General features: G+C 34.8%; 1 protein-coding gene across 1 annotated transcript in view; it reads left to right on the top strand.

Moving 5' to 3' along the window:
• Window positions 1–15,063, top strand: part of TTC39C (tetratricopeptide repeat domain 39C) — a 33,681-nt gene extending 18,618 nt beyond the window's left edge. The window contains exons 6-14 of the mRNA XM_062568138.1: window positions 433–601; window positions 4,743–4,836; window positions 5,631–5,738; window positions 6,263–6,372; window positions 7,033–7,156; window positions 9,532–9,629; window positions 10,499–10,603; window positions 13,743–13,781; window positions 14,368–15,063. Of these exons, the coding sequence (XP_062424122.1) occupies window positions 433–601; window positions 4,743–4,836; window positions 5,631–5,738; window positions 6,263–6,372; window positions 7,033–7,156; window positions 9,532–9,629; window positions 10,499–10,603; window positions 13,743–13,781; window positions 14,368–14,457 (937 nt within the window). The 3' untranslated portion in view covers window positions 14,458–15,063. The remainder of the gene's footprint in view (window positions 1–432; window positions 602–4,742; window positions 4,837–5,630; window positions 5,739–6,262; window positions 6,373–7,032; window positions 7,157–9,531; window positions 9,630–10,498; window positions 10,604–13,742; window positions 13,782–14,367) is intronic.
• The last annotated feature ends 1,495 nt before the right edge of the window (window positions 15,064–16,558 follow it).

The raw sequence follows: 16,558 nt of genomic DNA on the forward strand, positions 1-16,558 counted from the left end.
GTAGATGTCTGCTATTCTGAACATCAGATGTATTTCTGTTTTACGTGGACTTTATGTGTTGATAGTTTGGGATTTTTTTTAATGAATAATTCATTTAAATTTTTTTCCTGTGAGTTTTTCTTTTTTTTCTTTTCTTTCTTTCTTATTTTTAATCCTATCCACTTTTAAAAACTCAATTTATATGGTGCTTTGATACTGTGAGCTTGATTGAACTTTACCTTTGGGTAACGTGCATTGACTTACATGCTCAGGTGCAGTTTAGGAATACATTGATGTATTACAGTAATATGTTTATTTAAAGGCAACTTGTGAATGAAAAGACTCATACCTTGCTTTGTTTTACAGAGCCATTTTAACATTTACCTGAATAGAGCATAAACTTCTTAAACTTCTGTTTATGAGCTGTAATCTTTATTCTTCTGTTTCTTGCAGATTAGCTTTGCTGTGGTACCACACGGTTGTTCGTCCCTTTTTTGCTCTTGATGGCAGTGATAACAAGGCAGGATTGAAAGAGGCAAAAGAGATTCTTGCAAAAAAAGAATCTGCTTATCCGAATTCTTCTCTGTTCATGTTCTTCAAGGGGAGGATACAGAGATTAGAGGTACTGCATGTTTTCATCCTTCTGACTGATTTTTTTGTTGATATTTTATGTTTTGTTGATATGAACAGACTTTGCGAATTATGACTAAGGATATAGATATATGGAAAGATAAGTAGGCAGAAAGGATTAACAACTTCCTAGTTTCAAATTAATGTGCCAAACCAGCTCTTCCATTACTTGAACCTGAATTAATAACATTTTGAAATTCTTTTTCTGCCATTTGATATATTTGCAGCTCTATGCTAAAAGTAAATGCTTTTGGTCACTTATGAATTTCTTGTGGTTTAGATAGCTATTTCAGTTTTGCTTCTCAAGCTAAAATCTGAATATCCAATCTACCGAGTACATAGCATTTATCTCTACCCCTTTTCATTTTATACATTGTCCATATAGTTAATGATCTACAGTAATTTCCTCAAGTAATTGCTTTTGCCTTTAAGAGATCAGACAGGATGTTTCCTGTTGCTGTATTGAGCTCTGACCCAAGCAGAGTGTTTTCCTCTTCCCTGTTTTTTGTATACTGTTGCAGAGTGCTATTTTTCAATAATTGCAGCAGCTTTGTGTTTTTTTCTGTTTTGGGATTTTTTTGTTTTTTGGTTTTTTTTTGTCTGCGAATTTGTGGTAATCTCAGATGGTGATGAGTGCTTCCGGTAACTTAACTTCTAGTTGCTGCTTTTGTCAGATCAGAATATTTCCAGAGCATTTACATTAACAACAGCAAAACAGAAGGACAAAGAAAAAGTGTGTTCAAACCCTTCACTCATTGTGATAGTGAAACTCATTCTATGGTTGAGCTTGCAGTCAATTCTCATGGAAACAATATTTTGATGAAGATAGCAACAGTAACAAAACAGCAGGGTAGGATTTCTGAACTGTCTTCTGTGGCAGATCAGGTTTGCTGGCATCTTTTCATGATTTATTTATTTATTTATTGGAAGTACTTTAAATTTCCAATATGAACTGTCTTTGTTGTAATGTGTTGATGCAATGATGCACTGTCACAAGCAGCTGTCGCTATTTGGGAAGTGTTTTTTTACGCACTGGGAATGTTTTAAAGCTTTTTGCTCAATCATACATGTATTTCATTTAGTTGAGTATTACAGAAATTCTTGTGGAAAAGTTCAGGTTCTTCAGGAATAGCTATATATAATAAATGCAAGTGTAGTTGAAAATATCGATATAAAATCAAGAGCTCTGAAGGCCCTGATTTTCATGTTGTGTCTTTTAGTACAAACTATCCCCTTCTAGCTTTACATAGTGTTTACTGAGTTTCCCCTTAATTCTGAGCATGACTCTAAAAGCTTCACAGATTTATAGTGCTGGTCAAGAATAAGAGACTCCTTAGATTTCAGAACAGCTCTGTGGGGAAACCCGTCTTGGCTCAGGAAGCTTTATAGTGAGTCAGATGGTGGGGTGACTTTTTTTCTTCTTTTTATTGCTAATGTAAGAACCATAATCTTATATTTCTTGATTTCAGATTTAGTAATCCTCTTTACGTAGTTCTTTATATTGCATTTGCAAACTGGAGAGTCTGAAAAAAAGAAAAGAAAAGAAAAATGGAAGACCCTATAATGTTGTATTCAGTGATTCTTGGGCATTTATAATTCCTTCACTTTATTCTCTAAACCCTTACATAGTTAGTAATACATTTATTTTAAGGATTGATACTAAGTAGAAATTCATATTCCAGCACATTGTCACAGTCCCTGGAGGTGACTGAAATGTTAATTATCAAGGAATGACTCTAAAACCTTTACTGAACCTGATGATCTCAAAGCACTTGAGAGACATAGGAGGTTACAGATACGGATTACAGAAGATGGAATATTCAGCTGATGGAGCTGCATATTATTAGGTGTTCAATATTTCACATGCAGCCCAGAATTTGGTATACTGCACTGTAGAAAAATGATGCAGTTGCTATTAGTCATTGTGTAGAACAATATCCTATAGAAAAGCAATTTATATTTTAACATACTTATTTTTTTAGTTGTTTAAAAAGTAGAGAATAGTCAGAGGAATAAATATTTGAATTTTTATGTGTTTTTCTTGGAAGCATTCCAAATGTAATTTTACTGAATTTTGAAACTTCGTAGCACAAAGATCAGATCTAAGTCTACGTTAAACATTTTCTGTAAAACTGGATTTGTAAGATTTATTTTGCAGGAAATGATGCAGCGGTAGTATTCTTATTAATAAGTAGTGGATAGAAGGTGCTGCTACAATAGCAAATAAGCTGAACGTTCCTCAGGCTCCCTGGTAACTATGAGGGCAAATATACTGTACAGAAAGACAGATGAATTGTATTCTATTGTGTCAGTAAGCACCTTAATCTAATCATCACTTTCTTTTCTAAATGTACAGTCATTATATTATTATAGCTATGGTTTCTTTTGGCAGTTGCACTGTCTTGATGCAGCATGCGTGATTTATTGTGAGAGAGTTCCTTAACAGCTCAGATAGTGTTCCCTGGTGGGATAGAAGGAAATCAAACAAAATCACTCTAAAGTTCTCTGCCAGACTCAGGAAAAGCTTTTCTTGTATGTGGCCTTAAGGATACAAGCAGGAATTTTGGAATAAATTTTACTTGCATAGGTGGCAGCTTTGCTTGTTCGTGGTTCCCTTATAAGCCCCCCTTATTTGCTTAGCTGACAGTGACTGGTTTAAAATTTTATTTGTTTGCATATATGAACTAAATATTTGTGAGAATGAATATACAAACACTGTTAATGGAACTGTAGGCCATATTGATATAAATTTATATAAATGTTTATTTGCATCATCATAAAGGCCTCAAGCTGCAGATGGTTTCAGAGAGGTCTCATAAGATCCTATGTTGTCTATAAAAACTAGAAATGAAGATTAGTTGCTGTCTGTTCAATTAGCCAAGCATAGGGGGTAATATTTGGCCAGAAAAATAATCATTATGCTTGTTACAGAACTGGTCGGCCTATTTCTAGCCATTGATAACTGATGATTTTATCAGGATGTTTCTATCTTATATCCCTTTCTACCTCTTTACATGTGTTGCAATATTTATCAATTCTGTACAAATTTTTGTTTAAATTATTACTGAGAGATGTGTAAAGAGGTGAAATACTTCAAAATAAATAAGAATACCTTTAATGGTTAATTTTATTATGTAGAAAACCAAAATCATTAACTGGTATTAAGACTATTCTGACTTTTAAATGATGGAATGACTAATACGAGTATAAATGAGATTGCTCAAAAGTCTACCACACGCAACCAGTGACTTTTGGACATAATAGCAAATAGATGGAATACACACACACACACACACACACACACACACACACACACTCTCTCTCTCTCTCTCTCTCTCTCTCTCTCTCTCTCTCTCTCTCTCTCTCTTTTGAGAGTTGAATTGATTAGAATTTTTTTTTCATTATAAAACTCCTCAGTTTCTTTCCCTGCCTCCCGCCACTTTGCTCCTTTGTAGTGTTTTGTAATTTTCTTCTTACTTGACTTTTACCGTGTAAGTTGCGTATTTTATGGTTTGCTTTTTACTTCTGCACACTGTGGAACTGATTCTTAGTACCTTGCAAGCAGATGCTTTGCATTCTCATAAGGATTCATTTAAAAATAAATCTGAGTTGTTTGGTATTAACGATTCTTACTTCCCTTATTTCTTATAATCCAGTTCTTTGTTGTTTTAGGCATCTTATCATATCATTAATGTGGAAAAATGCATTAATTGAAGGAACTCTAAGATGTGTTTATTGTTGCCAGTGAAGACTTTGTCATGATTTGCCCATATTTCTCTTCAAAAGTGATTAGATCGAAATCGAAACTGGCCAAAGGAGTTGCAATGTGGAGCTGATATGTAAATAAATATTATCCCTTCCCCTTCACACTGTTACCTATATTTTCAGTTCACTTAAAACAATCTAGAATCTGAGCTCAATTCTGAGACTTTTCTCTCAATGGGATGTTGTACATCTTCCATCTACTTAAACTAGAGGCTATCATCTGTATGACACTTGAATTATTTTTTTCCCTATATAATAATTTTTAAAACATATTAATAGAAATCAGTATCTTAAAATCTGTGGATAATTTGAATTTGATTTAAGAAATCTGACCTTTTTTATTTTTTGTCTTCTTTTGCCTTTGTTAGTGTCAAATCAATAGTGCCTTGACCTCATTTCATACTGCTTTGGAACTTGCAACAGACCAAAGGGAGATTCAACATGTCTGCTTATATGAAATAGGTAAATTGGATAACTTTATGCTGTAAATATTTCACTTTTAAGTTTTGGTTAATAACTAATAAAGAAGCTAGCTTATTTTAACTAGGTTATAAAAGAAGTTTTAGAATACTAGTGGTTGTTTAATTGGTTGAATTACTTCAATAATCTTGTCTTTTTGTTTGGGAGCAGGTAGCATTTGATAATTTCATAACCTTTAAATAATTTTCCACAAATACAAGTTGATGCAAAAGTATAGAGTAGATTGTGGAATTGAGAACAAACTATTCCTCTATACAAGATTATTTAAAATGAGTGATGAATTAGTTTGGTCTGTCTGTGGAATCACCATTTCTGTGCTAAAAATAAGTAAGTCTAAGAAGCTTCATACTGTTTCATGTTCATTTCCTTACGTTAATAACAAAAATGAACAGATATGTCATATTCTTTCTATTACATGTTCTTGATTTGCTTACAAGCATTTAGAGTGAGGAGAGTATGTTGTTACAACCTTTAAATGTCTCTGGTGAAGGAATCTTGTCGCAGGTAGGAGAATAAGGGAAAACATAGGAGCTTTGTTGTAAATTTCAGTGTTCTGCAAAATATTTTGTAAAAGTCTTCAGTGTCTGTATAAACTACTTAAGCCAGACTTTCAATGTATGTGATTGGTTTTATTTTTATTTTTTAACTTTTCAAGCTGTTGATATAATTATTAAACTAGCTCCAGCTCTTATAACAAATTTTATGTTTCAGTAGTGTTTACACCAGATTTGAATTACTATGCTTTCTCTCATAAATTAAATTGATCTCATTTTTAGGCTGGTGCAGCATGATAGAGATGAATTTCAAAGATGCATTTGAATCTTTTGAAAGGCTTAAAAATGAATCCAGGTGGTCCCAATGCTATTATGCTTATTTAACAGCAGGTTAGTAATGTCAATGAGTTGGATAAGTGATAAATATAGTTATATGTATCATGCTTTGACACTGTTTCCGTCTATTTTTATTTTGGGGAAGTTACCAGTGTACATAGTCTTCCCATGGTGCTTCCCACACTGCTTCCTTATGCAGCTGTGGGTCAGAAGTTACTTGCATGATTTTATTTATTTATATAACCCATGCACATGCATGGGTACACTTCCCCTTTGGGTCTCCATTGCTATGGTTGTTACATGATCTACTGCCACGATAATTTAATGTATTGTAAACATTTAATTAATAAATCCCTCAAGATTGGGCAATATTAGTTTCTTTAATGGACATGAAATAAAATATTGAGTGACTTGCTAATGCTCCCAGAAACACCTGAGTGAGCTGGGATTTGCATCTTTGCCAAATCCCAGTCTGGCTCTTTTCCAGAAGTGAACGTTTTTCTCCTGTAGTATGAAAGCTAGCCTTCATTTTTCATGTTTTTGTCTCAGTACTATTAACCTTTTCTGTGTTGTTATAGTGTGTCAAGGAGCCACTGGTGATGTCAGTGGTGCTCAGAATGTCTTCAAGGAAGTTCAGAAGCTTTTCAAAAGAAAAAACAATCAGATTGAGCAATTTTCAGTGAAAAAGGTTTGATTTAGCATAAGCTGAATTGTTTCAATACAATAATTGCATTTTCCGCCAGCATTTATTTTTGAACAAACTGTGTTCTGTTATATTGCTTTTGTAGAATTAGAGGGAACGATTCAAGTGGAAAAACAGTATTGCCATGTATTTTAAGGAGACAGCAAAGAATATATGAATAGCTGTTCACTTTTCAACTTAACCCAAGTAGTTCTTATAGATAAAAATACATGATACTGTAGTTGTTTCAGTAATTTTCCTTCTAGCTTTACATTTCTTACTTGTTTTTATCTTGTCTTGCTTTTCAAAGCCCTAATATTTTTGAAAGCTGGAATTTTCTAAGAAATAGCTACTGTTGATCTTGCATATATTGTAGTATTCAGCTTATATGCATTTGAGATTGTGAAATAGAATGAAACAAATCCAGGCTGCACACTGAGAAGCTTTAATTTTGATCAATATGTAAACATTTGAATTAACTGAAAGATTTTAATTTTTAGTACTGAAATCGTTAAGTTAAATTACCACAGACTTTGTTTTTTAAACATTTTTGGAATTACTATTTGTGATATACTATTTGTGAATATTGTGTTTCTTGTGAAAGAACAGATGACAGATCTTCCCCCTTCCTCCTCCTTCTCTTCTTCCCTACTTACCTGCCTACAGGCAGATAGATTTAGAAAACAAATGCCAACCAAAGAGCTCTGTGTCCTGGCATCCATTGAGGTATTGTACTTATGGAAAGCCCTTCCAAACTGTTCCCTCTCCAACCTGCAACATATGAGCCAAGGTATGATATGGTTCATTGATTTTCTCGCTGTTGTGGTTTTTTTGCTTGTTTTTTGGTGAGGTTTATATTTTTTTTTCTTCTGTTGTGCAGACCATTTGATTGTAGTAGCATGAAAACTTACATCTGTATTGCATCTGTATGCATGCATAAAACAGGTTGAATAGCAATAGGAAAAGCTATGCCAGTAAGTATTGTCGTAAAGCTTTATTTTATCATTTTTGAGAGAAGACGTGGATTTTTTTTTTTTTTTTGTTTAATGGATTGTTGCATATGGCCACATTAAAAATAAAACACTAATGTGGTAGCCATTATTCAGAGTCACTAAAGAAACCTTTATTTAAACTTAGCTAGAAAATAACAATAAAACCAATAATAATCTTAGGTATATCATTCCTCTTTTAAAAGAAATGTAGTTTCCAGGGCCATTTATGCTATGGTAGGGGTTTTTTTGATCTTGGTTGCTGAGACTTAGCGCTGAAAGGAATGGCTGGAACCTGCCTCCTTCTCAATCCCCAGACCTTTTGGATGAGATCTGTCAAATGAAGTTTATGGTTGCAGTGTGTTTATCATGAAGTTTTTACTGCCCCAATTTTCAGGGATTGGTCTTGTTTGCAGACTGCAAACAGCTTCAAGTTCTTCCCTGCTCCTTCAGAAAATAACTCCCAAAATATATCTGCCACTGAAATACTTCATTACTCAAGTTATTGTGGAATTCTGGGGATAGTACGTGCTACTAAGCTAGAAAACTGCCTAGTCTTGAAGTCTGACATCAAGACTAGCTGTAGGTTTTTGTTTTTTAATTAAAGATAATTTGTTCATTTAACTTGTGTGATGGCAGTGGATTACATTCAAATCCCTGTTTTTCTAGTCCTGTAAGATAGTGGTGAAGACTTTAAAATCAGATTCACTTTGATTAAAAATAGATTTCAGGATGTTTTTTGTATGTCTGTCTCTTGACTTCAGAACAATTGGCTTTAGGGGTAGCCTTCTGTAAGGCATTACATTCAGACAGAAGTGTCTACATCAGTGATACTGAGTGGAGGATTATCTGCATAATGAGAATATTATTGCAACTCCTAAGATGTATTTCAAGAATGATGAAATCACAGCAGATTTTTCTTTTTAATTTACTTCCCCTTTTCTTGAACAATTGGGATGTGCTTGCTGAGGGTGGGTTTTTTTTTTTTTTTTTTTTTTTTTTCTTTTTGGAAGCTTTTCCTTTTCCTCAGGGCTAGAAAACTGAAAAATAAAGCTCTGATTTGCAGAAATTAATTTGTCTCCAAGTGCTGTGTCCTTGTAAGTAAAACGCCAAGTAACTTGAGATTTGTAATAAAAGTGAAAGAGGTGACAGCATTATGTAACATCCAAATACCTAACGCAGCTAACTTTCAGTTGTTAACAGGTGGTTTATTTGTGTTGTGTATTAACTCTGTTGTGAATGTAAAGCCTATTTGAATCTGGCAGGATTTATTAGATGAGGCAGAGTGCAAAGTTGAAGTAGCTGTACTTCTCCCAGGAGCAGCAGTTCAGCCCCTTTTGAGGGGATGAAAAACAATGCAGGCTGGAGTCTCTGGAAATGATGGTGCAGACAAGTGGAAATGGCTCCTCGTGGAGCCAGCTTTGATCCAACAGAGCTGTTCTGAGCTGGAGCTATAAAGCATGACCAAGCCGGAGCCTGATTCAGCGGGAGCTGATTACATGCATCGTGTTTGAGCTCTTTCCAAACACGGAGCACCGCTCAGCTGAGGCACAGTCTGTCCTAGACTCTGAACCATCTAAGGTCTGGCGAATAAGCCCTGTATTCCTGTCAGCATTGGGAAGTGTGATGCCAAAACAGCCTAGTCTGGGGTTTTAGCTCCGGTGCAGATTTTTGTGTCTGTCATTTGGCTTCAGTTCAGAACAAATCACCTTTATGTCTAAATTGCCTGTGTGGTTTTTTGTTTTTTTGTATTGGACACCTTATAATTTGGACTGTGTGCTTTGCCTCTTATATCTGGGACAGCCTAGTCATCTATAATGCCGAAGAGGAGTGATTATTTCTTACCTTTACCTTCTGCTGGGTTTTTCAAAGACTGGTAGAGAAATGTCTTCTCTTCTTGTGAGAGAAGAACACACCAACTGCCTTTGGCTTCAGGGGGCCCATTCATTTGTGCTTAGGAGTTCTTCTCATGAGTGGCAGATTACTTGATGGGATTCCAACAAAATGGATTGTATTTAAAGAAACCAAATTATTTTGTTGTGTATGATGTCACTTTCATAGGATCTCTTCTTTCCAATTAAATTTTAGTCATCAGACTAAAGGTCATCATAGACCATACTTGTTCTCTAAGGAGGAATTTCAGTCCATATTGTTTTTTTGGAATCTTTTTATTAAGCTTGTCAGGATGTTGATGATTCATCTGCTGTTGGTTTGAAGAATTTGCTTCTTGGTGCCATACACAAATGCTTGGGAAATTTTCAAGATGCTGTTCAGGTAAGTTGTTAAATGATAATTTTCACTATGAATCGTATTTTATGAGCTATTCTGTAAACACTGTTGACTAAGAGTGCTGTTGATCATTCTGTTGTGCAAATTCCAAAATAATGTCACGTGCTCTTCAAATCTTACAAGTTAGCATAGCTTCGTTAGATCTTCTGTGTTGTAAAAATAAATGGCTAACGTTGAACAAACTGAGCAGTTACAGTGGCTTGCAGTAGTAAGAGTTAAGGGCAAGCTGGGAAGGAAAATGGAGAAATTCTTGGATTTTGTTGTCCAACAAAGAAAACTGATCTTTTTAAAAATAATTTGGAGATTTGCCTTTCAAAAGCATAGATTGATTGTTCCTACTCCAGAACTATTAAGACACTGAGAGGTTTGATTATTAGCATATATCAAAGAATAATTTTGGCACTACTCCAGGCTTTGATCTGTAGGCACAACTCCTTTTTTTTTTTTTTTTTATGGAATTCATGTAGACAACAAGGGAGCTAATGCTGATATTAAATCTTTTTATCTGATTCTCTCATGTATTTTAAAAATCCAGGTTACTTCATTTCTGAAAAAAAATGTTAGCTACAACAAGGAACTAACATCAATCTAAAATTAAAAAAAACCCTTCTTGAAATAATCAGTTTGTTGCTTGGTAAAAATTCAAACAATCTAATTTTGCCTTGATGCAGTATTGTCTGTGAGAACCTCTGGGTCATTGCTTAAAGATTCTCTGTCATTGCAAACTTAATGTGTTCACGTTTTAGCTTTGGGCTAATTTGTAGTGCTTGATGTTAAAAGGTACTTCTGCATTTTTAAGTGATCAAACAGTCTGTTTTAATGTGTTACTGTAATCTTTTCTTTTTTTCGTACAGTTTTTTCAGCGAGCTGCTAAAGATGAACTGTGCCGTCAACACAACTTATACATTCAGCCATATGCTTGCTATGAACTTGGCTGTCTTCTGTTAGACAATCCAGAGGTAATTAGTATAAACTAGAATTTTAAGCTCTTAAAGTTGGAATGAGGAGCCTCTATGTCACTGTACAAACAATAAAAGAGTGTTTATAGGCGATAATGTTTGTTAAACTTTAAAAATGTGTTTTACAGCTGCTCTAAATAAACTCCTTTGCTTTCAGTAAACCAAATGCATTTAAGGTTGCAGCATCTTACTCTTCAGTGTCAAGAGCTTCTTTGAGGACATTGAGGAGTTTAATGTATTGCTTAGTAACACTGAAATGTCTTACTTTGTTGTTGTCTTTTTTGTTCCTTTTACGTAAGAAACTATAGCCTGCAGACACTCTTCTGGGCATGTTCAGTTATTACATTCCTGACCATTAGTGATATCTTTCTTTAGCAGTAAGTTAAACATAACATTTCCAGACTTTCTCTGCTTTATATTGTTCAGTTGTTTAAGGACAACAAGCATTGGAACAAGAATTCTAATGAGTGTAGCACCATATTGTTTTGATTATTATTCAGTATTTTTTCCTCCCAAAGAGCCATAAATATTTCACTTTTCTTTCATCATGTAATGCAACTCTAATCATTTGATGATGTCCAATTTTTCTAATGTTCCTTGTAGGAACAGTAAGTATAAATGCTGAGTTATGGAAGTACCTCCCGTATCCCTCCAAGACCCAGACCCTCCTCTTCCCCCTCCTGCCCTTCATTTGCCTGATGCCTTCCTGCCATTAAGGGGCAGGAGAGGCATGGTAAGAATGCCTTGGATAGGTAGGGAGTTGTTATCTGTGAATAGTATTTAATGTGGTGAATGTCTAGGATCCTTTCTTTGCACGCTTGAGTTTCCTGCTGGATACTGTTCATGTTCAAAGATTACATGTCATTAACTTCTCTGTGTAGAAGTTGATATTTTCCTAAAATAGCTCTGTGTTTTCAGGATCGGACTTAAAGTTAGAACGATATGGTGTTTGTCAAAAATCTTCCTTTGGGAATATTTTTACCCACTCCTGGGACTAATATCTTCCTAATCTCCAGCCTCAGAGGATCTTGGGATCCTAGCTGTACTGAGTGCAAGCATGCCATTGTCATGTTTCTTTGCAGAGGATATTTAAGGGAAGCGATTCAGTCATCCAAATTCCCCCAAAGTTGCATGTGCTTTGTATTTTGGCTTTTTCTGTGATATATAGAGTTTTTGTTGCTCAGGATGATGAGAGAAAATAACCATCTGACTTTCCAGCTGTCCAAATGGCTTAGTTGATGCATATATTTGGTTGTTGTGGTCTTTGCTAGTACTCTGCCTTTTGGGGAACTCAAACTAGCTTAAACTATGGCAGCTTTTTGTCATTCTTTTTACTGTTTCCCTTCTCAAATATGTAAGGCTACTGCTTGGAGTTCATGCTGTTTTACGTAGTGCTTCCTGAATTCGATTATGAGTTTGGGGAAGCAGTTACAGGGTTCTGCTGTTACATTTTTTTTTTCCACCCAAACCCCCACACCACTGTATGTAGTTGATAATGTAGTTGGGCTGACAGTGTATCCTGTTCTCAAGATTATTTTTTCTGTTGTTTTAATCTTGTCAGATCTGATCATCTGAGCTGAACCTCAAGGAAGGAAAAGAAAGGAAACTATTTCAATAGAAATGGCTGTCATGACACAGGACAAAGCTAGAGAAAATGCTTTTAAAGATAGCAGTTCTTTTTTCAAAGCCTTGATGCTGTGTAACTTACAGCAAGGCCTTGAAACCTGGTAGGAAGGTCTGAGGCCTGTGATGCTTCAGCTGCTTTTTTTGTTCATGTTTGATTATGTGAAGTGTCTCAAACCGTTCTGTTTAGAGTAGTTGAGACTGCTGCTATATACAAGAGTGGAGGTTGGTAGTGAAATCTGAAGATTCTCATAATTTGGGAACAGTTCTTCTTTCTCCCTTGCCACGCAGTAACCCGCTTCATGTTATGTATTCAAGGGCTGAACGAGCCTTTGCTTGTAGCTGCTACTCAGAAACTGTGGTAGCACTTAGTATGTGAATTTAAAGTAGGAAACACTCCCTCTCATGGTACTTGGACACTGAGTTAGACAGTTCAAGCTGCCTGACTTGAATAAAGTGGGGTGGGATGAGAAAAACAAGAGCTAGGTCTAGAAGTATGTGGATGGTGTGGCATTGTGTGTGGGTTTTTAAATCTTTTTTTGGTTTGATCCAGTTTACTAGCGGAGATATCGTGCAAGTCGTATTTGAGAGCAGTACAGTGGTTAAAAAGGGAAGGATATAGGATTTTGTAAATCATACTTACCAAAGTGACTGGGCACATTAAAGACACCGAGCAAAAGATAAAAAGCAAATATGCATGTTAGCTTAAAAAAGAACACTTTTATTAAATTACAACATTTTAAAGTGACTCATGATTACATGTTTGATCTAATATATCTGCTGATATCTTTGTTATTTTAAACTTTGTTCTCATTAAGTTTTTTAAGATTTTAATATGGTTATGTCAAGAATAAGTTTACTTGATAGACTTCTTTGTATATGTTTTATACACTGTGAATGTGATGTAACTAATATAGATACATAAGTTCATACTCAGATATAGCTGAATAAGAAAACTTCATTTTTTTCTATATTTTTATTAGGTAGTTGAAGAAACTATTTGTAAGATTTAAAATAAAAAGTTTCTATTTAGTAAGAAATAAAATGTGACCTTTTCAGAAATAAATATGAATCTGCAAATATATATAGCTTAAGAGTTTGAATTTGAGAGTTCTGAAACAACTTCTAATGCTTAAAAAATTGCTCTTGTTTTGCAAGTTTTGTAGATGTCTTTAAACTCCAGTTAAGAAGCAAAACGCTTTTGATCGAGTCATTTACCTGTAACCTCATTTGTATTTCTGTACATTGTTGAGGCTCACCGTTGTCACTAGCAACTTCCCTGTCAAGCTGTAATTTTTCCTTTTCTGTAGAAGTCTTAGAAATACGTAGTGCTGCGCATCTTAGGTACCTCATTTCATTAGTATTTCTAGCCTTCTAATTTGAGCGATTTTGGTGTACTCAGTAGTTCGTTTTCAAAACAGAGGTGCTACTTCAGACTGACCAGGCCATATAATTAACTTTATTTTCTGTAACATTTGCGATGTGTTTTTAATGCAGTGTTTGTCTCTCTTTGTAGACTGTGCCAAGAGGCAAAAGCTTACTTCTCCAAGCTAAGGTAAAAGCTAAGACACTTCCAACTTCACTTTTTGGAGAGAAAGGCGTTTCAGAGTTGTTTAACTTGGGTTTTAGTAGTATTGGTGTCTGTCATACATAATGTAACTTATCATGTATTGAGGTGCAACTCAGCGGTGTGCATGTATTGTGTAAGAGGTATAGTACAGAACCCAAACTAATAACCTCTGCTGAGGTGTTATAACCTTTCCAAGTCTTTCAGCTAAAACTTGGCTGCAAACTACAATTCTCCACTTCATATATGTTACCACTGGTCCTTGCCTTGGGCGGGTTGGAATTTTCTAGAGCTTTTGGACTTGCATAACTTTCCAAATACTGTTAAACTAAATGGGATTGGAACAGCATGTTGGAAATAGAGAAATACCTAGTTAGCGAAGAGAGCAAAAAAATTTTCTAAAAATTCTATTGCTTTGGGTAATGCAGGGACATTAATAGCAGTATGCATTCTGCAGTTCACTTTTGTCTATTTTGTAAATTCATGACCTCACTAGTAAAATTATCCCCACATCCTAAGATGAAGGAGGTTAATAGTTGTATTTTTTTTTTTTTTTTTTTTTTTTGTATTTCAGGAAGAATTTACTGGCTATGATTTTGAGAACAGATTGCACGTCCGCATACATGCAGCCTTAGCTTCTCTAAGGGAAGTTGTTCCACAGTGATGGACAGGAAGTCTTGTTATCCTTTCCCACAGTTTCTGCACTTTAAGATAAAGCAGAGGATTAAGCTGTTGGGAAGACCAGCTTTTCTTCTGAAAACCGTTTGTGCCAGAGACACTTTGCTAGTATGTTCAGAGTTGTTATGGCTTAGTAAAATACCACAATTTTAATTAAAAATAAATCAACCAGGATGAGGGTTAAGTGACCTTGTGTTTTTAACTCTTCAGTTGTTATTTTATTTAAAGAAAGCTGAACACAATTACTTGTAACTCTGCAGGTGAGCCTAAGTAAGCACACATGTGATTTACTCCAATATTGGCAGGTATTGTTTTTTTTCTTTTAAAATAGATCTAAAATATGCTCTCTAAGGGGAACAATCTTCTGTTTTGATTAGAGTAGTACAATATAAATAATTGGTGTAAATGTTAACATTGGAAATGGGCAGAACACTTTTTCTTTGAGAATTGGCCAATACGGTGGGCACAAGAGAAGGAAAACTGTTCAGCTACAAAAAGCAAATCTTACTAAATTTTAGAAGGTTATTTCAGTGACTTCATAATGATGTGTGAATTTCAAACCTTACATTTCTTCCTTTTTTCACCTTCCCCTCCCCACCCAACTCAAATTTGTGATACAAATTATGTCAATATTTAAGATCTCTGCTTCTGGTACATTCCAGCCAAATACTTATTTTGTTTGACACACAATTACTGTGTGGGCAGTTATTATTTCTACTCTTAATGTTTTGAAGAGTGCATTAAATTACATAGGCCAGATAATATAATTTAACTTACTTTCAATTCAGGCTGCTGAATCTTCAAGGCAGTGACCTTTAAAGGTATTTAAACAAACCAAACAAACCAAAAGCCTGTTTCAATAGTCATACCAATAGTATGGTATCTTTAATCTTGAAATGGTATTCCAAACCTGTGGTGTTAAGATAATGAAATACCTCGGACAGCTTAAATCTTTATGATGACCATATAACATTTAATTCTTGGCTATATATGTGCTCATGTGGTTTTTGTTTACTTTTGTCTGTAACAGGAGTCTCCCTACCTTGTATATTCGGTTAATATACTCTAGGAAAGTAAATATTTTTTAAGGAAACTTATGATTGGAAATCTGGCCAGAAAGTTAGTTGAATGATGTTACTTTGCAAAGCTAAGAAAACTGGATTTCCTTGGAAATAGTTATCAGAAAGCCTTATCTTTTAGTTTGGTCAAGTTGCCTTAAACAGTTCCTTAGCTTAAACTATTTTTCTTTTCTTACCTTTTTGCAGAATATGTTGCCAAAGTTCTAGACCTTGCCCACACCTAACCTTCATTGATTTGCTTTTGAGGTTGTATCTAAAGCAAGACTGATATGGAGGAGGAAACCTATGTGGTAGGCCAAATAAAAAGGTTGACACACTTCTATTTCCCTCTAGAAATACACAATTCCTGCTATGAAAGGCATTCCTAGAGCAGTTAAACACTTCTTTTGCAGTCTGTGAAGGAGGGGAGTGACTTTTTTAAAAAAAAAAAAAAAAAAAAAAAAAAAAAAAAAAAAAGAAAAGAAAAGAAAGAAAAGAAACTTACAGATAGTAAACTGGTTTCTCATTCAACTTTACCAGTAATGCTGAGTCACAAATTAGTGTTCAATCTTATTTGAAGTGGCCCATCCAAATGAAGTATTGAATAGGAAACAATATACTGTATATATAGTGACTACTTGGAATTCTGATCCAAGAAATGGACATGAAATCTTATTTTGTCCTATCTGATTTTAATATTTTGCAATCAGAGACATAGTCCAGTCTGGGTAAATAGCTAGGAACAGTTACTGACAATTTTTTAAATACACTGCTTAAATGTAATGTGAAACTAGGCTGTTCAGGACACAAAGCACTTGCATGCAGTTTGTGTTGGGATGTCTAGGGTCTGTGTACTTGGAGGTAGTTAGCAAGCTGCAGTAAACTTACTCAATGGCCTGTTATCACCAGGCCTGGAGTGATACGGAAAGACACTATGTATTCATGCAACAGTTTAACTCTCTGCAAGTTGCGGCTTTTCTGTGGGCTTAGAGAATCATTGCTGAAATGAACTATCTGTTTCTGTATCTT

The sequence above is a fragment of the Rhea pennata genome, chromosome 2, assembly GCF_028389875.1.
Source record: "Rhea pennata isolate bPtePen1 chromosome 2, bPtePen1.pri, whole genome shotgun sequence".
NCBI lineage: Eukaryota > Metazoa > Chordata > Aves > Rheiformes > Rheidae > Rhea > Rhea pennata.